Source organism: Canariomyces notabilis (assembly GCF_033297395.1).
Source record: "Canariomyces notabilis strain CBS 508.74 unplaced genomic scaffold N656scaffold_9, whole genome shotgun sequence".
Lineage (NCBI taxonomy): Eukaryota > Fungi > Ascomycota > Sordariomycetes > Sordariales > Chaetomiaceae > Canariomyces > Canariomyces notabilis.
This window is the reverse complement of record NW_027041831.1, coordinates 607,886-631,212: the sequence shown is the minus strand read 5'-3', so window position 1 is coordinate 631,212 and position 23,327 is coordinate 607,886. Positions and strand designations below refer to the sequence as shown.

Sequence of the window (23,327 nt, the reverse complement as noted above, 5' to 3'; positions counted from 1 at the left end):
ATGGGAGTTTCGCGGAAGCTTTCTTTCAGCTGCTGACTGTGTTCCATAGCGCTGGAGAGGTGGGCCCACACTTTTTGATCTAGGCGGATTTGGGCGTTGCCAGAGCCAGAAATGAAGTTCGCGTCCACCTTCTCCACCGTTGCAACCGCGTTGTGCACGGGCCAGCTGAAAACTCCTCAGTTGGTTCGTGCTGTGTGGCTCCGCGTAGTTTTCTGGTCGACTTCCCATTTGGGCAGTTCGCCGGGTGCCCGCAGCGGACCGGCTACCGGACCCCGGAGGGGTGGGGCCGGAAGCATGCCGGCGCTTGCGGGAGGAGGCAACGGCTTAATGTTTGGTGATGGCTAACGTGGATAAGGCGGGAATATGTACCTTACATAGCAAAACAAAGTCATTCACCTGCGTAAACACCCCGTTCTTTTCCACTTAATCTCGAGCCCAAAGTGCGCGCAGCTGAGCCGGCGCGGGGATCCGATCACGTCATAACGTCCGAGCAAACCACGATCACCTATCCCGACGCCATCATGGAGCTTGCAAAACCATTCTCTCCCCCTCTCCTAGCAGTGGTGGAAGAACACTTGCAACAAGCCAACTGGCTTCCTCTTTGGGACCGGCACTGATAAGCAGCACATCACATGCAACACTGATAAAACGCGTGCTTATGTTGCATCTCGGTTAGGGCGTTGGCAGGCTTGTAGTTCCAATCGTCTGGACACCGCAGAAACTGCATGGCCGAGGTGGCGATGTGCGGTGATTTGGAATGCTAGGTGTTGCGTTGCAGAAAGTGTTTGGTCAAGTCTCATGCCATTCTCTTGATTGACAGTGCGACTGAAAGGAACACATTTGCCCCACGTCGAATAATCGATCCCTATCCGGTTGTGAGGACAGGGATAAGCGATACACGGGCCTATTGCAGCTGCTGGCCGAGAGATAAGAGTGGTACACGAAAGGACCGAGAGGATGAATCCGGTAAATTATAGGCACTGTAACATCGGCACCTCAAAAGTAACACCGTTGATTGTCACGAGGGTCAAGCATGGCAGGTAACACTGTAGATGATCCTCGCCGTGAGCGTGCTGTGGCCGGCAAAAGCACATGAGGCCCAGGGAATAACCATATCATGTAGCTCAGGCCGCTGCAAATCTCGTAGAAACCAGTTCTAGTTCCTCCTCACTCGACATTCTACTCCCTGTCTAACTGAGGCAGACGAGAGCTTCTCGACCTCCTCCAGCGGGCTACAGAGTACATGTACAGACAATCTTCCCGCCCAAGGATTATCAATATGGGTAAGCATTAGGTTTCCATCATGTCAGGTTCCTCTTTGAACTCGAGCACATACCCGTTGATGAGGCAATGAGGTACCAATGAAGAACCTAACTGACCCTTGAGACTGCCCCAGCTACCAAGCTCGATATACCCGGTCCTACCACCGAAAAGGCCCCAGCAACGGACATCACATTCCTCCGCGATGCCGAACCACCCCCCCAACCCGATGACAAGCTGTACGACGTCCACGAGACCTACAACGGCCTGATCCTGCCGACCGAAGAAGAAAAGCTCACCTACCGTCGCGTAGCCGGACGGATGCCCGCAACATGCTACTACCTGTGTGCAGTCGAGTTCGCCGAACGGGCCTCGTACTACGGATGCAACCAGGTGTACAAGAACTTCATCCGCGCGCCGCTTCCCCCGGACGGCAACGGCGCCGGCGCGTCGGCTCCGGGTTCTCAATACACGGCCGGCGCCCTGGGGAAGGGCCCGTCGTAGCCACGGCCATGACTGAGGCTTTGATTTTTCTAGCATATGCGTTGCCGGTCTTTTTCGGGTGGCTCGCGGATGTGAAGTATGGACGGTTTAGAATGATCTGCTGGGGGGTTGCGATTTGTGGCGTGGCCCATGTTATTATGATCATCTCGGCCTTGCCGCCGGTTCTGCAGTCGGGGAATGCCATGGCGCCGTTTGCGATTTCGTTGTATATGCTGGGTATTGGGGCGTGTAAGTGATCATGATGGAACTGGCGGGAATTCTGAATCTCTGATGATTGAGCTAACTCAGCTGCATATGTTCAGCCCAGTTCAAGCCCAACATCTCCCCCACCGTGATGGACCGAAGCCCTCACAAGGTGGCGCACGTCATCGAGCTGAACGGGGAGCGGGTCATTGTCGACCCGGAAGAGTCCCTCAACGGTGTCATGCTGTGGTTCTACCTTCTGGTCAACGTCGGCGCGTGCTTCGGCATCCCCATCACGTACCTGGCCAAGATGGTCGGCTACTGGGCGGCGTACTTGGTGTCCACCATCCTGTATCCGATGCTGCCCCCGCTGCTGTGGTACCTTGACCCGCGGCTCGTCAAACAGAAGCCCGGGCGCTCCGATCTTGGAAATGTGTTTAAGGCGCTTGGGGACTGTTTCCGGCACGGCAACCCTCGGAGCATCGGCCGCAAGGGGTTCTGGGAGGAGGGCAAGCCCAGCGTGCGCGCGGCGGCTGGTAGTAGCAAGGTTTATGAGTAATGATGACCAGTTGTGGATGATGTTCGTCGGACATTCCAGGCCTGCGCCATCTTCCTTTTCCAGCCTATCTTCTCCATCCTCGACGGCGGGCTCGGCGCCGCGGCGAATGCGCTTACAGCGGGCATGCGCACGAATGGCCTGCCAAACGACCTCCTTGACAACCTCAACTCGGTCAGCATCGTCATCAGTAAGTCCCGGTCCTCCCCCCTCCTACTCTCCTCACATTCCCATAAGACTCACGCCCCTTACTACATGCAGTGGTCCCCGTCATGAACCACATCATCTACCCCTTCCTCCTCCGGCGGGGCATCCGCTGGGGCGCCATCTCGCGCATGACCTTCGGTTTCGCGCTGTGCACCGTCGGATCAGTCGGCTTCATCGTCCTGCAATACTACGTCTACCAGACCTCGCCCTGCGGCTACAACTCAACGACATGTGCAGAACTCCTCCCCGAGGGCGCCGACGCGCTTTCAGCCGTGTCATACGCGTACTACTCGATCCCCATCATCCTGACAGCCATCTCCGAGATCTTCATCAACGTCACCTCGTACGGTATCGCCTACACCCGCTCGCCCAAGAACATGAAGGGTCTGGTGTCGTCGCTGAATTTGTTTACCACGGCTATTGCCGCGGCGATTGGGCTGGCTACGGCGCCGGCGATCCGGGATCCGTTGCTGATTTGGGCTTTTGCGGGGCCCACGCTGGTCGGGGCGGTGTTGACGGTGGTGTTTTGGTTTACGTTTAGGCATCTTGATGACGAGGAGTTTGTTATTAATACCGGCGGGGAGGATTTTAAGCCGCCGGTGATTGTTGAGGGTGATGAGGAGGGGGGAAAGGGGAGGGAGATGGCGGTGTTAGAGAAGCGGGTTACGGTTCAATGATGGGGAGAAGAAATAGGGGGGGAGAATGTGGGTTTGGCATATTAGAGGCTGAAGACTGGGTGGACCGAAGTGACGGCCTTGGGCCATTCGGAACAGATCGTTCTCTGGTGCTAACAAGTAAGAATGTCTGGAGGGCAGCTTCTCTTTTCTGATACTTGTCCCTCACCTCGCGCCACAGATCCTCAAAAGTTTCGCCTTCCGAATCAGCTTCTCTATGTGAATCAGTGCTTGACACTGGCAGGGACTCAGTGTCCACTACTTCCAATCTGCCTACTTGCATCTCGGACCCTAGCCCCTCCTTCTTTCGAAGCACGAATGGCACCATCCCTCCCACTAGCACTACGATCGTGTCTCCCGGCCTTGCTTGTTTTGGCACGAGAGCGAAGAGCCCACTGGTGGTGACGGAAAAGCGCCGTTTTCTAAGCAAATCAACTAAACGATCTTTAAGACCGTCTGTCAACTCCCGGGCCAAACTCCTCTCGCTGTCTGGATTTAGCTTTGTATCTTTATATAGTTATGTGTGTCTTATACCGCTGTTTGAAGTATTCGAATTTGACGCCGGACAGTCCCACGAGAAAGGTCGATATGAAGGCATCGAATCTTGTCTCACCAGTCACATACGGGGCATCATAGTAGTGCCTCACTTTCAGACTTGGCGGCTAGGGTGTCAGGCTTTGTGATGGGGCCCAAGGTTTGAACGCCGGTCTTGTCTACGGTCCGCGCGAGCTCCACGACGACCTAATTGGCGAAATCATATTGGCTGAGACAACGGCAGGATGATGCATCTCTATCAGCCAATGCCGACAATGATTTTCAGGCTGCATGCTCGGCCAGGCAAAAAGAGGCACACTCGCCCCTCCAACAAGTCTGGGTAGGAGGGTTAATTTTTCCCCCTTGGACATTGAGGAGATGTTAGGGAGGAGGACAGAGAGGATCTGATACAGGATCTGAGCGGTGGTTCCGATGGAGGAATGCGAGGTCGCGGCTTTGGTGAAGGAGATGGATGCAGGGAGAGGGACGATGAACGAGGTTTTAACGGCTGTGTTAGCCTGTATACTATGTAATAGACTGTATTATATACTGATATATTGAATACTACCCCAGCTTTGGAGCTAGGATACTATGTACTATGCTACAGATTGAACTAGAATGTCACCTCATGTACCATCCCACACCATCTACCAGTATATGCCCGCGGTCCTAATTTTGGGCCGCAGCGAAACTTTCCAGTCCATGTTTTGCGCTATCAACCTGAAGTTACAAATTTGGACAACCTAAGACCATTCCGATCTAATTCACCCATCATGGGCCAAGAAATCGGCCCAAGAGTTAAGCGCGAGCCGTGATCTGGGCTCTACGCCGCGTTGAACGTTGAAGCCCTAGCTTCACTAGCACCCCCTCTACCATCCCTTTACATGAATTTCTGCTAGAAGGCTGACCGACTTCATTAAAGGTCATACCAACTTTTTCTTACGATTTCGTGCTCTATCGCCCCCATCGTTGCCACGGTGGCATTTCGTGGCGCTGTTGCCTTTCCCTGGCCTTTTTCCGCTCTTTAAACGCACCCTGAACGCTGAAGCCTAAAGCAACCAGCCCCCCCGCAGCCGCGATAGCCTGATCTAAATCCAAAACATTGAAAGGACTTCTTGGAATGAACCTCACAGAGTTGAAAGCCCCCATCTGGAGCAAAAGCCCATACTTGATCCAAATCGACCCAGCAGCCGCAACGAATGCTGAGACTGCTGACATGCGGCTTGCCAAATAGCCCGGCGACAACATCCTAAGTCCAAACTTGGCGCCATGCCCGCGCTCTGCGTCCGCCCTGGTCCTAATCCCCAATCTCTCAGCTGCAGCAACAGAAACAGTCGAAAAGATCTCGGCGAGATAAACCAATAATGTAAGGCTCTCCCACAAAATCAGGGAGCAGAAGAAGAAGGCACTGTGGAAAATAAAGGGCCTCAATAGGGAGCCCGACCCGTAAGGAAGCCATTCCACCAGAAGCAGGACCTCGGGTGCCAGGCAGAGCAACCCGACGCACAACACCAGAGCCAGCCTCCTCGGGTGCCCCCTGCTCGCAGCTACCGAAAACAACACAGCCGCACAGGCGATGAAGTCTTCACATACAGTCAGCGGCGCCTCGAGCGCGCCGACAGCTATCACATCCAGTTCCTGCCGACACCCTAGCCATCCCTTGATGGTTTTCCCTCTCTGCTGCGCCACCATGTAGAAGAAATGCACAACCGCTACAACGGGCATGGTCAATACAGCGATGAAGTCATTGGTAATGGTGTCTTTTCTTCGCGACACAGGGTTGGCGGTCCAGCTGATGAGGACGGAGAGGATGAGAAAGAACCAGCCCAATAAGTTTCCCGGCCCGTAGAGCGATGAGACAAGCCCGAAGCGCTCGGCGTTGGTGAGCGTCCTCCAGTGGCCGTCTCTAGTCTCAACGCGGAAAGAACTACGGTAGAAATCGGCATTGCTGAAACCTTCATATGCGGAACAGCCGCGGAGTGTGAAGCTGCCGTCAAAGAGGTAGGGACTGGTGGGTGACGTGGCGTCCATGGAGGGATTTGGATTGCGAGGACTCTTGTTCAAGGTGGATTTGACAATCTCGAGGAACAGTCTTTGTCTTGTGAAGGAACAGGACGAGAAGAGAACGCGAAAGCGCCCTAGTTTTGAGTTGAACGGGATAGAGCTCTAGGAGTCTAGGAAAGAGGTGGGGCATCAAAGCGCTACATTTATATCTAGTGGGCTGTGCTGCGTTTGTGGTGGCTGTGCTATCAGCCGCCTTGAAAAAGGCAAACGCCGCTGACTTGTTTACCGAATTACCGTCGTCTGCAGTCTCCAAATTCTGACGAGTGCTTGGCAGATGCGTGTTGGAGTTTATTCGAGTACGTTACCTACTACCTGTACGTACTTGTGATGGCAGAGGCTCAAGATGGGCAGGCTCGCCATGTCGAACCTTCTTCGCTTCACCCTTACGCCGGAAAAGCACCTCTAGCTTCAAAGTATTTCACAAAGCCTCTATTCTACAGGGATAAAGGTCAACTAAGACTGGAGGTGTAGGATTATGAAGCTCCCACTCGTCAATTTGTCGTCCTTGTCTGGTCATCGTTTCTCAGCTTGCGTCTCAGCCTGTGCTTGCTGAATCACCTGCTCAAACTCTTGCTGGTTGAGCATCGGCGTATGCTTCTCCATAATGTCAAAGGCACTCTGCAGCTGCTCCATGTGGGCAGCGCCGTCCAGAACATAGGCTATCTCGACTTCAGGCTCCACCCCGGCATCATATCGGCCCAGCTCCTGACCAGGAACGAAGGCGATCTGGGGCCTGAATGGTAACCAGCTCAGCCGCACCTTCTTGCTTCCGTTCCGGCAGATCTTGTCGAGCAACCGTAGGACATAAGTCTGGCAGTTGTTGTTGAGGAGGTGGTAAGACTCTGGCATCTCATTCATGGCCTGGACAGCTGTTTTGTATATTGTTAGCACAGTGATGGCATTTGGGGAGGAGCTTCAAGTTCTCCACGTACCAGCCGACACGATGGCCGCGTCGTTGTACCGTGTTACGCCCACTTCGTATTGATCCCATGCGCCCAGGAAGGCGTCATACTTGTCATTCTCGTAGAAGTTCCAGCCGCCCTTCACTTGAAGCTGATGGTACCAGTCGCCAACCCGGACGGCCCAGTGATGAGTAAGATCGGGGACGACGTCGTTGTCGAGAAATGGCCATTCACCCGGTCCCGCGAAGATGGCACGCCAGATTTTGCCTGCCCATCCGCCAACTGCGCCCCCCAGAGTGCGGTGTACTATGTAAACCTTGCGCTCCTTGCTATTGATGTTATAGTCACCCGAGAGGATCCGGTTGATGTTGTCGTTGTGGCGATACATGATACATATTTAGTGAGGTAAGTAGGGGATTTTGGAGTAAGGGGTCGAGAATGCAATAATGAGTGCTGAACAAGACAACCGCTCCGAGTCATTCTTGCGGAAGAAGGCCATTCTATATTCATACTTGGATAACCGACAGGCGACTCTCGGTGTTTCCGGGACCAAGCAAGTGAGGGAACTCGGCACTAGCCCTTCTCCCCGTCGTACCCTTCATCTTGCTTAGATAGGTAGAGGGTCTTGATTGGCCAGATGATAGTTTCAGAGGTCGCCGACGTTGCTCTGAGTAAAAATCCTTGACGAGATTAGTAGTTTACACCAAATAGGGGATAGTTAATCGCACACATTATCTGCAGAGCGAAGCTGAAGGATTACGGCCCTACGGGGCGATGCGTGGACTGTTAGATAGTGGCCGAAAAGTTCCACATTTGAGCTCATTTTCGCCCGTTGGGACAAAATTCCGCAAAGAACGCGGCGCGGCGGCGGCATCCAAGCACCTCACCAACCGAGTAATCGACTGCAGCGGCAAATCCATACGATATATCCTTGCGTGCCACGTTGAATGCGACGTTCCAAACGGACCAGCCGGTCACGACCTAACCGATCGCGGCCTTTCGCCCGGAGTACTCGGATCCGCTAGACGATCCTTGTCACCGGCCGTGCTTGGCAACGATGACGTTCGCCGAACTCCGCCAGACCAACCGTCCATTAGGTATAAGAGCCACGTCAAAACACTCTCGTCGGGCCCGGTCGGGATCAAATTCTGATCAGTCGCCGCGGTCAAGATCCTCGTGCGTCCATGTCTCTTGCGACTTGCGCCCGGCAACGAACGGCAACGAACCGACGGGACGTTCGCGCTTCTTCTCACAACACGACAGTCTGGTGCTAGACATATAGAGGCTGGAGATGATTAAGACTTTTATTAAAAGCTCACGCCCCTTGAGGAACGTGAGCCAAAGGAACAAGAACTGAAAATCTAAGGTACCTAGTATGCAACACGAAGACAAGACACAACCGGTTTGTTCATTAAGCGTCCCAGCAAGGGCTTTAGTACGACCATTGACATCCCTACCCGTATCCATGCCCTCATGAGGTGTTGTACAGTACATGCACCAAGCCCAAATCCAGTCTGGTACCAACTTAGATACCCGCCACGACTAACGCAGCCAACCCCACAACACCCACAGCCCCATGAAGTTGGTGAAGGGCAGCGCCGGCGGTGACAACAGAGCTAGGGGCCGAGCGAGTGCTGCTTGGGCTGCCAGTGCCGGCCGCAGCGCCACTCGTGGTCGTGGTCACAGTGGCCATGGTCACGGCAGGTCCGTCGCAGTGCCAGTGGTCTCCGTGGGGCTCACAGCCCACGGACTCGGTCGGGCTGGGAGCCAGCGAGGCGCTGTCGCCGTGGTCTTCTTCATGGCTGGTGGTGGTAGTAGTAGGAGTAGTAATGACGGGAACCGTGCTGGTGGTTACGGCTGGCTCGTCCGTCGGGCGAGGTCCTTCGCAGTGCCTAAACAGTGATGGACGACGTTAGAAACTTGGTCTTGGGTGAAGACAGTTCCAAAGTACTAATGGATGGAACAGCGTACCAGTGATCACCATGCGGAACGCAGCCCACCGACTCGGTTGGAGACGGAGCGATGGTGGGAGACTCGACCGGTTCGGCGGATGTCGCCGGTGCAGGGCCTTCACAATGCCTAAGGATAGAATGTCAGACTTTCATGATATGTCACGGTAGGTACCTAGTTTAGATGCGAGAACCATACCAGTGATCACCGTGAGGCACGCATCCGACTGACTCGGTAGGAGACGGGGCAAGCTCCTGAGCCACGGCTGAGATAACTCCAAGTCCAAGGACGAGGATAGCCGAAAGGTACTTCATGTTTGCTGCTTGACGGTGAAAGGAGGTATGGAGATTGCTTGAAAATGAGCGGGTCGCGTGATGCTGAAGGTCCCAGGGGCGGTGTCCTCGTGAGTTCCCTCCTAAACGAGCGAAGGCCGGAGCTGAGTAGGTCGTAGTCTAAAGCAAAAGACAAAACAGACAAGCCAGCCCAAGGTGCAGCTTGAAGCTTATAAATGCCTCGGCGGGCTTGCAGATGGCCCCCAGGGCTAGTGCTGCTCCTGGTGTGACGAGAAGACCATCCCACCTCAACTGGAGTCTTGGAGCATCATTATGGCCAGGTTCCGGACCGAGTTCCAAGATCCGAGCCCGCCGAGAACGCCAACAACTAATGAGAATTGCCCAACAATGGAGCAACCCAGGAATGAAAAACCAGCTCCGTGGGGGGCAACCGAACCGCCTGCCTTGTGTGGAAGGACGTGAGGGCAAACAGAGCCCTCGAGGTTCTCACGCCAAGATGCAAAACCTGCTAGCTACTGCTAGCCACCTTGCAAGAGATGATCTTGGCCTACGAATTGCATGCATGGCCCCTGCTTGTGTCCTACCCTATACGGAGCTACACGTTCTTGAGATTACAGCTTCCAGCCGCCACATGTGATGAGATCGAGCGGGAAGCTTCTGGAGCTAACCTGGGTCACTCTGCTCGCCTTCCCGTCAGGTCCCCGGCCCGCTTGGGATTGTTTCTGCAGGAATGCATGCAGCTGAACTATTGGTACTCAAATCAGAGCAAAGTGAGTCAACTGGAGACCTAAGTAGCACCTGTGCAGCAGAGTAAGTATGATAATCATTGTTGACTTGGAGAGATTGGACGGGGACAAGATTGTTAGGGTGTCGATGTCAAATAGAACATGATATTCACTGATATACCACCTTCTAGGAAAAAGAAATACTCGTATCTGCAGGTAAACAATACTAGGTAAGCTACTAGTAGCACGCCAGAACTGCATGTGAGCCATATCTAGAAAGTGCCAGTGAAACCAGACTTCCAAATCCAGCGTCTAGGACACCTCGAGCCACCGCCCTGCTTACACCAGCCCAACAACAAACAGCAACAACGCCAACCCCAGTACCCCATAATGCACGGGCCGTGTCCCATCCGCACCAGCCGTAACCACAGGAGCCGTCGCCGAACCGCTCCTAGTCGTTGCACCCGTACTACGAGACCCAGTAGCAGTAGCAGTAGTAGCGCCAGACGTGAGTGTCATCGGCGGGGGCGTAGTCGGCTCCGGAACTCCAGACGGGCAATGCCAATGGTCGCCATGCGGCTCACACTCTCCTCCATGTCCCCCGCCAGAAAGACCCCCGGTGCTAGTCTCGGCGGGAGGCGGCGGTGTAGTCGGCTCCAGAACTCCCGAGGGACAGTGCCAGTGGTCACCATGGGGCTCACACACCCCCGTAGCAGTGGCCGTGGCCGTCTCGGTCTCGGTGAGCGGGGGTGTGGTAGGCTCGGGAACGCCGGACGGGCAATGCCAGTGGTCTCCGTGCGGTTCGCAGGTTCCGGTTGTGGACTCGGTCGGAGGCGCTGTGCCGGTTGTTGAAGGGTAGGGCTCGCAGTGCCCTTGGACCGTGGTGTTAGCCATCATTCATGTATTCTTCCTAGCTCTGTCATGTGTGCTGAGATTATCAAGGTACTCACAGTGATCCCCGTGCGGGCTGCACAGAGAGGCAGTGGGAGATGGCGGCAGAGTGGGTGTCGTCGTTGGCGGGCAGGTCACGTAGGGCTCGGTGACAGTGATGATGTTGTATCCCGCCGAGCGCAGGGCGTTCGCGTCATACGTGTAGTATCCCGTGAAGCTGCCACCGGGGTAGGTCAGGACGGAGGTGTGGACGATGACGGTTTCGGTTCCGGTGAAGGAAACGTCTGGGGTAGAGTAACGCGCATCCAGGGATGAAATGAACTCCTCATAATTGGTCACCGAGGTGTCAATGCCTAGTTGCGTCCTCGTCCTGGTGATGCACTGATTCGGAGAAGCAGCTTGCGGAAGTGCGACCGCGTGGTTCGCAAGCAAAGCTGCGAGGGTGTAGACTGCTCCCTTCATCGTGATTGCTTTTAGTATTTCGGCAGAGGGTTCGTCGTCGGCAGTATTGTTGGCGCGTCCAAGCACCACCACACAGGACGGTTGAAGTCGGGTATCAAAGCTCCCGTAGATAGCTCCTGGAGGCTTTATACTGCCAAGCTCATGGACTTCAAGTTGATGAGCCGCTACATGTCACGGTAGCAACCGGCCTAAGGTCTTGTAGCACTTTGGCTCCGCACCTGTCACCGATGCCCGGGCAGTGACAGCCCTTCCCTCACCCAGTCACCGAAAGTTCCCATCCAGCATCTTAATCCTACGCGCCGAGTAGGTAACCTCCATGCCCCAGAAAGCTGAGCTTCCAACTACACTGGGTGCTTTGCGTGATGCTGGACGTAGCGGACGCCCGGCTGTGAACTCAGATGGACAGATATCCCGCTCGGTCACTGAGCACCTCTATGGCCGCGCTATCAGCATCACTTCCTCAATAGTCTAGAGCCAATTGCCTACATGCCTGACTGGGATCTTGGCAAGGAGAAGGATCACGTTATAAGCAGGAGGACGTTGCATCTCGTCCCAGAAGGTGAATGTGCCAAGACTGGCGGCCATCAAGGTTGCGCATTGCGGGGACTAGAAGCAGAACTCATCTTTCAGAGGTTGCTATACGACCTGCAGGGGATTATCTGGATTCTGGACCAGTCAGACAGTGGGAATTGAACAAGAAGTGATGTGTGTGGCGTTAGTCATTCAAGTATATGGCGCTCCTAGAGTGCTCTGGTACTATCCCTTCCCCTGAGCTCGATGGAGAACAAGCGAATACCGTCAATACTCACTCGATAGAAGGAAACGCTAAACCTATTACAGCTAGCGACATTTGGATTCTGCGCCACTGCTCTGCCAAGCTCTCTCCGGCTCTCAGATCCTCCCGCAGTCTCAATTCGACAACGACGATAAAAAGTGGGTAAGGGCGTACTTTGGTTGGCTGTCGCTAAATGGTCGGAGGCTTGGCTGCATTAGCGCCGATTCTAGCGTTTCCTTCTATCGAGTAGGTATTTGCGGTATCATAACGGCAACGCCCGAAGCGAGCCTGATCCTAACCGCAGTCTTTTCTAGCAGCAGATGGAGAAGGCCTTGAATACCCTACATTCCTTGCAACATTGTAGCTCGCTGCTGCATACCACTCTGCAGCATCGTGCATAAATTCAATCCAGTCTTGGAGAAAGCTTAGCCTACATACTAGCCGGTCGTTTGGGTTGCTCAGGCGAGAATACAGCACGACCCTCAGTAGCTCAGATTACTACTAGTAGCTCAAGAAACGTTAATAAGAGGAACCTAGCTTGATCGAAAAGATAGGAGGTACAAAATATATGGCTGCTGTCCCTGAGGTGGCCCCTTTTTCATCCGCGAACTGTAGCCTCTTTTATATTAATCTCCGAACAGCTGGGACTGACATCCATGATCATCCTAGTTTTCAATTCATCCAGTTTGCCTCATAAGCGGGCAGTCATTGTGTCATTGTGATATCTGTTACGGTCAATTTCCACCTCTCTACCTATCCTTCTATATGCCCTCTCGACTACCGTCTTCCATCCAACGGCAAACCCAGTAAAAAGGCTATAGCAACAGCAATAGCGTTTCCAGACGCTCGGATCTGTAGACATATTGCTCCCTCTTCGACATGACGATTCTTTGTGTTCAGTCGCCCCTGGGGTTGTTGACAAACCTATCACATCACGACCCCAAAATATCATCAATTCTAAGATGACTTACAGAGACGGAGTATATCCGTCGCTCTCTTTTTTTCCTTTGAAATCCTCTTAAGACAGCTTCGAGACTGACACAATCGTACAGTCCTTCCGAGAGTGGTCCGACGCATCGCGGGATGATTGAGTAAGGTACCACCTATTAGTGGCGCAAGCGTCAGGTAAGGTAGGTACTTACCTTAATCTTGAACATATCAGCTAGGCTTGGGGGTGGTTTCTCACTAGAACGGTTTCGCGAAGTCTTCTAGTCATGATCAAGATCGGGTGCCGTTGCAAGTACTTTACACCATCTAATACACCTTGTCGAGCGACCGAATTTTATCATTTTAGTCTTCAAAAACCCCTGGGAAGTGTATCACAAGCCCTCGCTGGATACCTCGAACTATCCGCGGTCTCGGGCATGTTGACCTGTGGCTGATGCCGTGCTACCCAGGCGTGACAGCGACATTTCCGAATGCCACCGAAAGAAAGCTGGCATGCGAAGGCTCAAACACATGGTGGCATTTGGACCATGGTTCAAGACAATCAAAACTGAGGAATGCTATCAGTAGGAGCCTTTGTCTAGTGGCGGTTGAAGCTTACCGCATGAGCTTTCACATTTTGGGCGACCCATGGCAACCGACGGTGAGAGAGGGCTCAGGCTTGATCTCAACTCGATGAATTTCGGGCAGCTTTGTCGTTATCCGAGACATTCTAAATGCGGAGGACGAAAACAACACTGCAATGGCGTCGGGGAATGCCGCTTGGAAAGCCACCAAGCAAATCAGGGGTGACACGTACTGCTCTAGGCGTCTGTTGTCTCGGACTTTGCCGCGTGCCCATGACGTACTTAAACCATCAATCCCAAACGAATTTGACTTGTTTGCTGCAGTTCTGGTACCGTTCATGCAACGTTGTCAAGATGGCCGTCCTTCGTTTCTTTCGCGTTGTTGTGTTCGTTGTGCTAGCGCTCCTGACCTCTGGCTCGAGCTGTGAGTCAGGCTTCTTTGTTGGCATACGATCCGAGTCGGAGATATTCTCCGCCCTAGCTTCCCGACTGTCCCCAAATGCTTCCATCATTCTTCCCGGGGACCCCCGGATGGTGTCAAACCACCAGAGATGGCAAGCTTACTCGGCACCGACGTATGCGGCCGTAGTTGAAGTTGCCGTCGAAGAAGACGTCAAAGAAACGGTAGCAATCTCAACTCCCAATGTCTGTTATGTTAGTATCCAGGTTGGAAAACTAACACATACAGGTTCGATTCGCCAACGAGCATTCCTTGCCGTTCCTAGCAGTGAATGGAGCACACGGGTGGACGTCAACCCTAGGCAGAATGCAAAATGGTCTTGCCATCTCCTTCACCAGGATGAAAGGCATTAACATCAGCCCTAACGGCCGCTATGCCGAGTTCCAGCCCGGTCTCACGAGCGGCGAGGCCCTGCGAGGTCTCTGGGCTCAGGGGAAGCAAACAAGTAAGACCCTGATCACACTTCCCAACCGCAAGATCACCCCTGCTCACATGCACACGTCCCCCCGGTGTAGCAACTGGCAATTGCATGTGTGCCGGCATCATGGGCGTGATGCTCGGAGGCGGCCATGGCCTACTGCAGGGCATTCACGGCCTTCTTGCCGATCAACTCTTGGAGGCTCGCGTGGTGTTGGCAGATGGAAGCTCGGTGGTAGCCTCGCCCGAGTCGAACCAGGACCTGTTCTGGGCGCTCCGAGGCGCCGGTCATAACTTCGGCATTGTGACAAGCTTGAAGTACAAGATCTACGACCCCATCCGCGAGTGGTCCCAGGTGCAAATGACGTTTACCCAAGACAAGCTCGAGCAGATCTTTGCTCTGTCCAACAACTACGTTCAGGAAGAGGACCATCCGGCCGAGCTCACTACATGGATAACCTTTATTCGGCGGCCCGATATTGATCCTGACAGTGTGAGTTTACATTGGAGTCCTCCCAAGTATTAGCACCGATTTACCTTGATAGCTCAGCTGACAGCCAAAGGCGGTCATCTCCGTGCTCCTGATCCATGCCGGAGATCCAACACAACTCGAGTCGTGCGCTGCACCGTTCCGAGCTCTGGGCCCATCCGAGGAGCAGCTCCATGCAAACGTTGCGTACCCTGAACTCTTCCGCCTCAACGGACAAGCTGAGTCCAGCAGCCCGTGTGCAAAGGGAATGTACCGGCAGGCGTTGCCCGTCTATCTCAAGAGCTACAGCATCACGGCTATGCGCAAAGTCCACGACATCTTTACCGATATCACGAGCCGATATCCTAGCATTGCATCCGATTCAACCGTCCTCATTGAAGGCTATTCCCAGCAAGCCGTGACCTCGGTGCCTGCGAATTCCACCGCCAAGCCATTCCGGGACTACCCATTGCTCCTGTAAGTGAGCTCTGTTGTGTTGTTCCTGGCTAGCCACCATTGACCTTGAGTCTGTCGCCAGTGCGCCGTTGCTCAGTTACAGGGATCCATCGTACTCGAACGACATGATTGCCGCGTCCAGGGAGGTCAGGCGGGTGCTAGTGGAAGGGAGCGGAGAAGGGCGCCTCAACGCCTACGTCAATTACGCCTCCGGTGACGAAAGCTTGCCAGAGTTGTACGGCCATGAGCCCTGGCGGCTGGAGAAGCTGCGACGGCTGAAGGCGAAATACGACCCTCAAGGCAGATTCAACTTTTACGCTCCGATCCAGGCTAGACAGAGCGTGTAGTGTAGACCTATTTCATCCGCCAACCTTTGCCAGGTTGCCACTGACAATCAACTTGAATCAAATAATCCTCGCTCAGCCATTTCCCACCTCCCCAGAAACAAACAAACCCGCCTCCCACCCCGCTCACTTCTTCGGAGGATCCGTCAACGGCACATACCTGACCCCAAACAACTTCTCCCTCCTTACCCTCCCCTCCCGATCCTTCTCAACACACCACACATGCTGATCCCACCCCGCCCCGTCATCATCAACAGGGATAAACATCCTCCCCGGCGCGTTCAACTGCTCCAACAACGCCGGGTGCACCTCGGCCGCCGACGCCCCGACATGAATCGCATCCCACTTCCTGCCCTCCTCGCCCGGCTCCACCCACCCCTTCCTCCCATCCCCCACTCTAAACCTCACACGGCCCGACGCAAGAAACTCCCTTCCCCTGGCCGACTTGGCGACATTCTTCTCGCCGAGATCCCGCAGCGGTGCGATGTGCTCGACGCCCGTGACCGTCCCGCCAGCGTCGCCGACTAGTTCAGCCATGACGTGGGTTAGGTAGCCGGACCCGGACCCAATGTCCAGCACGCGCGGGGCCGGGTTGGATTCGGACGGCACAATGAAGGGGAGGAGTTTTTCCACTGCGGCGGCGTGCATGTGCGGCGCGGAAATGGTCGCTTCGTGCCCGATTGGTTGCGGGGAATCGTCGTAGGGGAAGGAAGGGGCGTAGTGTGCGCGGTCGACCTGGTGGTTGTCAGTATCTTACCTAGGTATGTGTGTATGGGGGAAAGACGGGGGAGGGGTGTGGTTGGACTTGGGACAGACAGACCTTGAGAAAGGCTGCTTTCACGTCCGGGTGGGTGATCAGTTGGTGCCGCCAGAGGTTTTCCACCAGGTCCCTGTTGGTGACTCCCGAACTGCGCCAGGCCATGTTGATGTCGAGCTTGCGGCTGCGGCTACGGCGCTGTGAAGGGGATGAGGCTGAGCTGCTGGGTCGGATGCTGCGGTGGCTTATGGCGACCGGTTCCAAGTTTGAATGGTTTGTTATGCGGCTTAATGACCGGGACAGTGGCAGGCTTGTCCGAATCCACGAAGCCGGCAGCTTGCTCGTCGCCAGCGTTGCTGTCTTCAACCCAAGTCGAAGCTACGAACGGCGTAAGTGACTACATGTAGCGATAGCGTGTTTGCCTCGCAAAACTTGCGTTAGGTTGCTGTGGGTGGATTCTGTGTGCTGTGTGTGATATATCTGTGAGATAGTGAGGTTGTCCGGATATTTTGTGATGGTGAGTTGACGTGAAGTGATGTAATGGGCAGCTGGGGGGACGTCACGCATCAGGCCGCGGGATGCTGCACTCCTTCCCCGCACCTGCCCCTCGTCTCTCTGGACACACCGCGCCATAGCAGCGACGGGACGGGTGAAAGTCACCTTACCCTACACTACCGGTACCTGCCTGTAAGCAACGATTTGCTTGATGAAATGTGGGGGGCACCTGCTCTAGCACTTCCATGGTGGGAGTTGTTCAAGCTTTCCCATCGTCCCGCTTCTCGACTGTGATCATTAGCCCTTCTGATGTCTAGGGCCAAATGCTTTTCCTAGAAGAGCTTAATAGTCAACCAAACGCGCTTCTTGGAATGCGGATGTCTATTACATACATCCCAGATTGGTGAGGCGGGGATGTTCCGAGGCAAACCCATAGAATGCTCTGTGTTTGATCAGAGACAGCTGTCGACGTTACCGTCCCGCTGAAGATGATCCTCGAAGATGCATCGAAATCCCGCTCAGGAGTTCCATACATCACTCGGGGGCATTGAGCACGAGATTGGAAAGCCCAATATCTATGGGTTATAGGCTCTAAAGAGCTCTGTCAAAGCTAGGGTCTAGGAACGGACTGTGTCGATGGTGTTTATAGATGAACCTTCTCTCACTCCAGCCAGATACGCAGGCCCCGAATGACAAAACGATCTCGCCTCACTGAGGTACTCAGGCATTCTATCCTCTCATTCTCAACTCGGTATTCGCAGCGTTATGCCATGCCTGTGTTCAACCACGTCACTACCTGACCGCACACCGCTTGCTCTTGAGATTGGGATCAATTAGCGCCAGCGTTCGGACGTTAGCATGAGGTGCCCGGATTGCAGAATGATCGACTCACAACAACACTCACCCAACCATCATTCTCCACCCATATGATGGCGAAGACCCTTTTGTTCCAGAGGGCCGCTCAGGGCAAGAAATATCCAACCTTGCTCATCCCCTTCGACCGACTAATCTTCTTGACCATCGTCTTGCCGCATTGCTTGGTACTCTCAACATGCGTACCACCACACGGATACGCCTCCGCTCCCACAATCTTCACCACCCTGAACTTCTCCCCCTCCGCCATCCCCAACCCCTCCCGGTCCGGTATCAACCTCTCCAGCCCATTCACCCTAAAATCCTCCTCATCCCACCAGTCAATCTCCACCGGCATATCCCTCTCAACATACTCATCCACCTTCCGCTGAATCACCTCCTTCCACTTAGAATCAATCAACCCCTGAAACTCACACGCCGCCGACTCCGGAAAGTGCGACGCCTTGGTCTCATCAAACCCCTCAACCTCCCCCTCCAAAAGATGCCTGACCGCAGAACCCAACACATGCCCCGCGGTGTGATACCGCGAGTACAGCAGGCGTTTCTCCACATCAATCCGCTGCGTGACCTTGTCTCCGGGCTTGAAGACGGACGCGGCCGCGGCCGCATCCGCGAAGCGCCCGAAATGCAGCACCTCACCCTGCGCGGTCGAGCTCATCCGTACCATCTGCACATCGAACCTGGCGCCGCCCGGGCCTCCGGTAGTCATGTCGCCGACATCCGAGGGCTGGCCGCCGCCCTGCGGGTGGAAGATGGTTGAATCTGTGATAACGACGTGGTCATCGTCCTGGGCTTGCTTGAAGAGGCTTCTGTTGGTCTCCTCTAGTGATGCGACCCGTTTGACAGCCGTGACGGCGACTTGGAGAGTCGACAGGTGGCAGTTGTGCTGGAATGCTAGGTATGTGCGTTGCATGGCGATGTTTGTTGCCAAGGGTTCCTCGAGTCTCGAGTCAAAGGTTCCGGGAATCATCTCGGACAGGTTGCAACTTTGCAAGTCTTGGCATTTGTCTCCTTGATAAGCGCTAGTTATCCATCCGACAGGGGTCTCTCGTATTGATCTCACATTCTACGGGCCGTGGAGAAACTCGAGATGGAGACATCAAGGCCGAGATGCTGCCGAACACAGTCGGACCTGAAGCGTCCGGGCAGAATGATGTCGAAAGCTAGGAGACAACGGGCCTCATCATGAAGGACATAGAGAGTGATAATGACCCTTGGAGTCACGGTTTTGGACCACGTACGACATGGATATTTGGCTGTTGAGCGGTCCAATGTAGTTAATGGTGGTCATCTGTTTTGTGGTTCATCCTCATATCAGGCCGGACCTCAACATCGGGAGCAAACTCATACTTCAAGAGTTCAGGGGATGTAATACGTGAGACTGTATAATACGCTCAAGTAAATAGGAACAATCCGTGAGAGACTGAGAGACCCATACAGCCACGCGCCAGGAGAAAAAGGAGAGTTTGAGCACAGTAATCCGTGAGGAGAAATGACCGAGAAAAAGAAAACCCACGCTTATACCACCGTGTCCGGCCTTTCCCCCGTAGCAATGACGGGGATGCCCAGACCGCGATCCGGGCTCTGCAACACCAGCTGCTCATGCCTCCGCACCCTCACATAGTCGCTAACCGCCCGAATCAGAATAAACCAGCCAACAATCATCAAAAGATACGCCGCCCAGTCGCTGGTCGTAAAATCCCACGCTCCGCCGCCGCCACCGCCCTGGTTCACCTCGTTCGGGCTGAAGTTGTGCGAATTTGGGTCTGCCGGATTCGCGTACCCGTCGCCGCTCATATTCGGATTCATTTCCCCTGCGCCCCCGGGCGGTGTGCTCTTCATGTAGAATCCGTACTGGATCAGAGTAATGCCGAGGCCGGCGCGGGAACCGTTCTTAGCCGCGTGGGTTGAGTGCAGGAGGTATGTGAGCAGGAAACCGACCAGCTGGAAGGCCATGGAAATCATGCCGTTCCAGATGAAGCCGAAAAAGGAGCCCACGGGCATGCCGTCGATGTACACGTCGTCGGGCCCGCCGAGGCCGGGCGCGAGGATGGTCGTTTCCCAGTAGGGAGGCGCCGCGTCGGCTGCGGCTTGTTCGTAGGACTACAAGCGGGTTAGGACAAACCTGTAGGGCGCCAAGCGACGGTTGTACTTACCGGAGGCTGCTCCTCCTTCTCGCCATCGCCCGTCTCCGGCTTTGCTGAAAGGTTGGAAAAGACACCGTCGGACTGGATCCCGCTGCCATAGACGCGGGATGTTGTCGGCGCCGCTCCGATAGGTCTTTGCGGTAGCGCGCCTGGTCTTTGCGACTGCGACTGTGACGCGGCTTCTCCGGCCTGTGTGGTGCTGGTGAAAGACGGCGTCGAGTTGCCGCGCACTAGCCGCTGCCTGTCGTCCGTCTCGTCATCGCTATCGTCTCCGTCGGCGTCAAACGCATCCGCTAGGTCTGGGTGGACTTCATTCTCTTGCCTCGTCGAGCTGATAGACGGCGCTATCGAGTGGAATGACGGCGGCGGCGAATTGGGAATCGGGTACGTCGGCTGTGGCAATGAGGCCGCTGGCGTCTCGGGATCTTCGTCGTCGTGGGTGTTTACCTGATGCAGTGGTTAGGCGGCCCATTAGATCTCTTGTATTGGGGAGGAAAGCATACCCTCTCATAGCGGCCGGACATGGTTGGATGGTCTGGTGGTGTTTGCGATGTCGTTGGCTGGAAAAGCCCCTCACGAGCGAGCAATCACTGGAAGGCAGCAGCAAGCGCTGGGACGCGAAGCAGGCGAAAAGTTACAAGCATAAAGGAACCGCTCGAAGGAATCGCAGAAATGAAGATTAAGCGGCGGTAAGTTATTCTAGGGCGAATGGACTCGTCAAGCTGAACGTATCTCGTGGCATTGTCAGGGCAGGGTGATGATGAAGCATCCAACAAGTTCCAGGACCAACCACAGCTGACTGAGCCAAGCGCAACGCCTGACCAGAAGAACCAGCGGCTGCCTCAGGGTCTTGACCCACATACTGCCATTTCTGTACTAGTCAGCTGCTACCTTACTAATCTTTCTTTGCGACCCACCGGTATCCACAACTCCGTCACTCCACAGTCCACAAGTTCAAGGTCGGGTCCATTGACTGGCGTCGATAGCTTCGTGCTTGCTTCCGCGAGCAGCACAATCACCAGATACAGCCATGTCTAGCGTAGCAAGGAGTGTATGTTTCATCTCATCCATTACCATTCTCGCGGAGATTCACTGACACGCAGTTCTAGACCGCCGCAAAGCACTTTCAAGGTGTGCTGAGCCGCTGGCCCAAGGACCCCCTCCGTCCGACCTGCCAGCTCCAGGATGTCCTCGCAAAGCGATTGGAGAAAGGCGCGTTAGCACCCTCAACAAAGTGGTCGACACAGGATCATGCCGATCTTAAACAAGTCAATGCCCTATACTCGCTCCTCGAAGATCGGTACAAGAACAAGGTTGGCGCACTTGAGTTGTCCCCAGGATCATGGCGCAAACTGACAGTCTGCAGTTCCGCGCTCCTACCAAATTGTTTGAACCCCAGAGCAATCCCACGTACTACAAGGACCTCGTTAAGGAGCTCGAGGAGGCGCCGAAGCGATCGTTTTGGGGGCGGTTAGCAAAGAGGCTCGGCGGCATGATCCGGTTGTGACGAGCGCCAGATCCCGACTGTACAATACAACATCTGCATCACTGGGCGTCGGGAGTTTTGGGAAAGCCTTTGGGGGAGGCATATACCTTATGTATTACCACCATATGACAGCATGATCTGTGTACAAACACCTTTTGTCTACCAATGCATCTCGAAATACATATACTCAAACCCGCTCCAACGGAAGAAGATACCCCAAACGCCTCCCCCCATCTAGCCCATCAAAGATACCTCTTCTCCGGATCCAACCGATCCATCAACTCCATACTCTTCTCATACATCGTAAACACAATCCCCCCACTCATAATCAACCTCGCCAACCTCGGCAGCGCCCCGCTCCAAAACGTCAACAACCCCTCCTGACGAAAAATGATACTTGCACAGCGGAACGAATTCCCGTACAGATTCCTCGCCTCGATGCTCTGCATGCGCGTCTTGACCGTGTCGAGCGGCTGCGTGACGTACACCGTGATCAGCCCCGCGATGCCGCCCATGGCAAACGTGCTCAGCGCGCCCAGCTTCTCCCCCGGCGCCGTGTACCCCTCAGCGAGCTGTTTCAGTGCCGTGTACGACCCGAACCGCGTCGCGCTGTTGGCTGCCTGCCGTGCCGTTGTTGGGACGAAACCTTGGAAAAACCCGCGGATGCCCCGCTCGCGCGCGATGATGGGCACGGCGTGCAGAAAGCCGCGCAGGCGGGGTTTGGCGGATTTGCGGTCGTCGATGCTGTATTGTGTAATGGGGGTTTAGTTTCATGATAGATAGAGGGGGTATTCGCGGTTTGTGGTGCGAACGTACAGAGTCGTCTTGATGCTCTCGGTCGGCGTGACGGCGAGCAGCGACTCGGTCACCCCGGCGCCGAAACCTGCTAGTACGGTCCGTGGACCGGTCATCTTGCCCTCAGCATCGGCGAGGAGCTTTTTGTACTGGTCAAATGCGACGAATCCTGCAATGTACGAGCTGGTAAGTCTTAAACTCTTGTGTGTGTATGAGATCCTCATGGTGAAGCGTACGGATCCCCGCCTTGAGCGAGTTGCCAATGATCAGAGTCGTGCACCCGGCGTACCATTGCCTGCCGAACGGTGGCCATGGCAGCTTTTGCCCCTCGGCTAACCTGCGATTGAGCTGCGTCCGGGTCTTGGCGACTGGTCGAGCGCATTAGAGGGTCAGTTTGGATGAGGAGGTTGGATGTCGCAAGGACGGAGCGCAACGTACATTCGGCCGGGTATGTAATTGCTGTAGAAACCTGGTTAGTGGTTGACCAGCAAGACAAGGCCGATGACGCTCACCAATCTCGACAGCGCCAGCCGTAGAGCCGGCGATGATCGACCTCAGGGCACTGGGCCCCTTGACCGCCGGATGTGCATCGTCTTTGGCCGTCTCGCGCGACATTCTTGGATGTGTTGGGTGTCGCGTGCGGTGGTTGTCAAGACTCAAAGCAGTGTCTGGGCACCACAGCCTTTTCCTAACTTAACCCTTGGCCCGATTCTCGGGACGCCGAGAAATGCGATTGCGGGGCCCGTGGCCGAGCCGCGGTGACAGAATTGGCCAATGATGTCATTGCACCTGACCGATTCGCGACTTCCATCAATCGTGATGACCCCCTCGGGATTCATGCACAGGGTGGTCACGACCGTTGGAGCGAGGAGCAATTGCAAATCTTCACCATGTGTTGGTGCCTCAGCGTATGTCTCTCAAACTCGACGATCAAGTATTACCATATCAACACAGATTGCACTGGAAACGAGGGATCATCTGTTGATTTGTTCCTTGCATCTATCTACGGCAGAATGGAGAACATGGGAGACCTGAACCTTGGACTAGGTAGGAGTAGCATTCCCAAGCTCCAGCCTCCAGGTAATATGTCCATCCCGCAGAAGCAAGCCTGTAACTAACCGCCCGCCGCCTGAAAAA

At 54.8% G+C, this 23,327-nt stretch overlaps 11 protein-coding genes across 11 annotated transcripts; 3 read left to right on the top strand and 8 right to left on the bottom strand.

The window, feature by feature from the left end:
• Nucleotides 1-1,279: 1,279 nt before the first annotated feature.
• N656DRAFT_828861 (MFS general substrate transporter) lies at nucleotides 1,280-3,387 on the top strand (the record flags this gene model as incomplete). The annotated part of the gene is made up of 6 exons (XM_064818560.1): nucleotides 1,280-1,283; nucleotides 1,397-1,720; nucleotides 1,798-1,992; nucleotides 2,067-2,483; nucleotides 2,517-2,693; nucleotides 2,765-3,387. The coding sequence occupies 6 exons, from the start codon at nucleotides 1,280-1,282 to the stop codon at nucleotides 3,385-3,387; spliced, it is 1,740 nt and encodes a 579-aa protein (XP_064670750.1).
• A 1,130-nt stretch (nucleotides 3,388-4,517) lies between these two features.
• N656DRAFT_844739 (uncharacterized protein) lies at nucleotides 4,518-6,076 on the bottom strand. The gene has a single exon (XM_064819156.1). It carries the CDS (start codon nucleotides 5,947-5,949, stop codon nucleotides 4,873-4,875), a length of 1,077 nt encoding a protein of 358 aa, XP_064670749.1. The 5' UTR covers nucleotides 5,950-6,076; the 3' UTR covers nucleotides 4,518-4,872.
• A 419-nt stretch (nucleotides 6,077-6,495) lies between these two features.
• Nucleotides 6,496-7,272, bottom strand: N656DRAFT_797708 (uncharacterized protein; the record flags this gene model as incomplete). The annotated part of the gene is made up of 2 exons (XM_064817680.1): nucleotides 6,496-6,851; nucleotides 6,915-7,272. The coding sequence occupies 2 exons, from the start codon at nucleotides 7,270-7,272 to the stop codon at nucleotides 6,496-6,498; spliced, it is 714 nt and encodes a 237-aa protein (XP_064670748.1).
• Nucleotides 7,273-8,169: 897 nt separating this feature from the next.
• N656DRAFT_828859 (uncharacterized protein) lies at nucleotides 8,170-9,597 on the bottom strand. The gene is made up of 3 exons (XM_064818559.1): nucleotides 9,033-9,597; nucleotides 8,856-8,963; nucleotides 8,170-8,776 (listed from the first exon to the last, which is right to left on the bottom strand). Exons 1-3 carry the CDS (start codon nucleotides 9,146-9,148, stop codon nucleotides 8,410-8,412), a joined length of 591 nt encoding a protein of 196 aa, XP_064670747.1. The 5' UTR covers nucleotides 9,149-9,597; the 3' UTR covers nucleotides 8,170-8,409.
• Nucleotides 9,598-10,191: 594 nt separating this feature from the next.
• On the bottom strand, nucleotides 10,192-11,205 carry N656DRAFT_797706 (uncharacterized protein; the record flags this gene model as incomplete). Its single annotated transcript, XM_064817679.1, has 2 exons — nucleotides 10,192-10,724; nucleotides 10,803-11,205. The coding sequence occupies 2 exons, from the start codon at nucleotides 11,203-11,205 to the stop codon at nucleotides 10,192-10,194; spliced, it is 936 nt and encodes a 311-aa protein (XP_064670746.1).
• A 2,640-nt stretch (nucleotides 11,206-13,845) lies between these two features.
• Nucleotides 13,846-15,640, top strand: N656DRAFT_708403 (FAD-binding domain-containing protein; the record flags this gene model as incomplete). The annotated part of the gene is made up of 5 exons (XM_064811499.1): nucleotides 13,846-14,115; nucleotides 14,180-14,396; nucleotides 14,467-14,861; nucleotides 14,932-15,314; nucleotides 15,376-15,640. The coding sequence occupies 5 exons, from the start codon at nucleotides 13,846-13,848 to the stop codon at nucleotides 15,638-15,640; spliced, it is 1,530 nt and encodes a 509-aa protein (XP_064670745.1).
• N656DRAFT_647274 (protein-L-isoaspartate O-methyltransferase) lies at nucleotides 15,329-16,717 on the bottom strand. The gene is made up of 2 exons (XM_064810435.1): nucleotides 16,458-16,717; nucleotides 15,329-16,372 (listed from the first exon to the last, which is right to left on the bottom strand). The coding sequence occupies exons 1-2, from the start codon at nucleotides 16,557-16,559 to the stop codon at nucleotides 15,764-15,766; spliced, it is 711 nt and encodes a 236-aa protein (XP_064670744.1). The 5' UTR covers nucleotides 16,560-16,717; the 3' UTR covers nucleotides 15,329-15,763.
• Nucleotides 16,718-17,850: 1,133 nt separating this feature from the next.
• N656DRAFT_708043 (ThrRS/AlaRS common domain-containing protein) lies at nucleotides 17,851-18,675 on the bottom strand (the record flags this gene model as incomplete). The annotated part of the gene is made up of 1 exon (XM_064811478.1): nucleotides 17,851-18,675. One exon carries the CDS (start codon nucleotides 18,673-18,675, stop codon nucleotides 17,851-17,853), a length of 825 nt encoding a protein of 274 aa, XP_064670743.1.
• Nucleotides 18,676-19,280: 605 nt separating this feature from the next.
• Nucleotides 19,281-20,433, bottom strand: N656DRAFT_708573 (uncharacterized protein; the record flags this gene model as incomplete). Its single annotated transcript, XM_064811516.1, has 3 exons — nucleotides 19,281-19,865; nucleotides 19,919-20,356; nucleotides 20,413-20,433. The coding sequence occupies 3 exons, from the start codon at nucleotides 20,431-20,433 to the stop codon at nucleotides 19,281-19,283; spliced, it is 1,044 nt and encodes a 347-aa protein (XP_064670742.1).
• A 400-nt stretch (nucleotides 20,434-20,833) lies between these two features.
• N656DRAFT_844731 (uncharacterized protein) lies at nucleotides 20,834-21,598 on the top strand. The gene is made up of 3 exons (XM_064819155.1): nucleotides 20,834-20,960; nucleotides 21,019-21,222; nucleotides 21,276-21,598. The coding sequence occupies exons 1-3, from the start codon at nucleotides 20,940-20,942 to the stop codon at nucleotides 21,414-21,416; spliced, it is 366 nt and encodes a 121-aa protein (XP_064670741.1). The 5' UTR covers nucleotides 20,834-20,939; the 3' UTR covers nucleotides 21,417-21,598.
• N656DRAFT_752304 (putative tricarboxylate transporter mitochondrial carrier protein) lies at nucleotides 21,489-23,010 on the bottom strand. Its single transcript, XM_064813033.1, has 5 exons — nucleotides 22,703-23,010; nucleotides 22,629-22,649; nucleotides 22,427-22,558; nucleotides 22,212-22,359; nucleotides 21,489-22,139 (listed from the first exon to the last, which is right to left on the bottom strand). Exons 1-5 carry the CDS (start codon nucleotides 22,803-22,805, stop codon nucleotides 21,638-21,640), a joined length of 906 nt encoding a protein of 301 aa, XP_064670740.1. The 5' UTR covers nucleotides 22,806-23,010; the 3' UTR covers nucleotides 21,489-21,637.
• Between the last annotated feature and the right edge of the window lie 317 nt (nucleotides 23,011-23,327).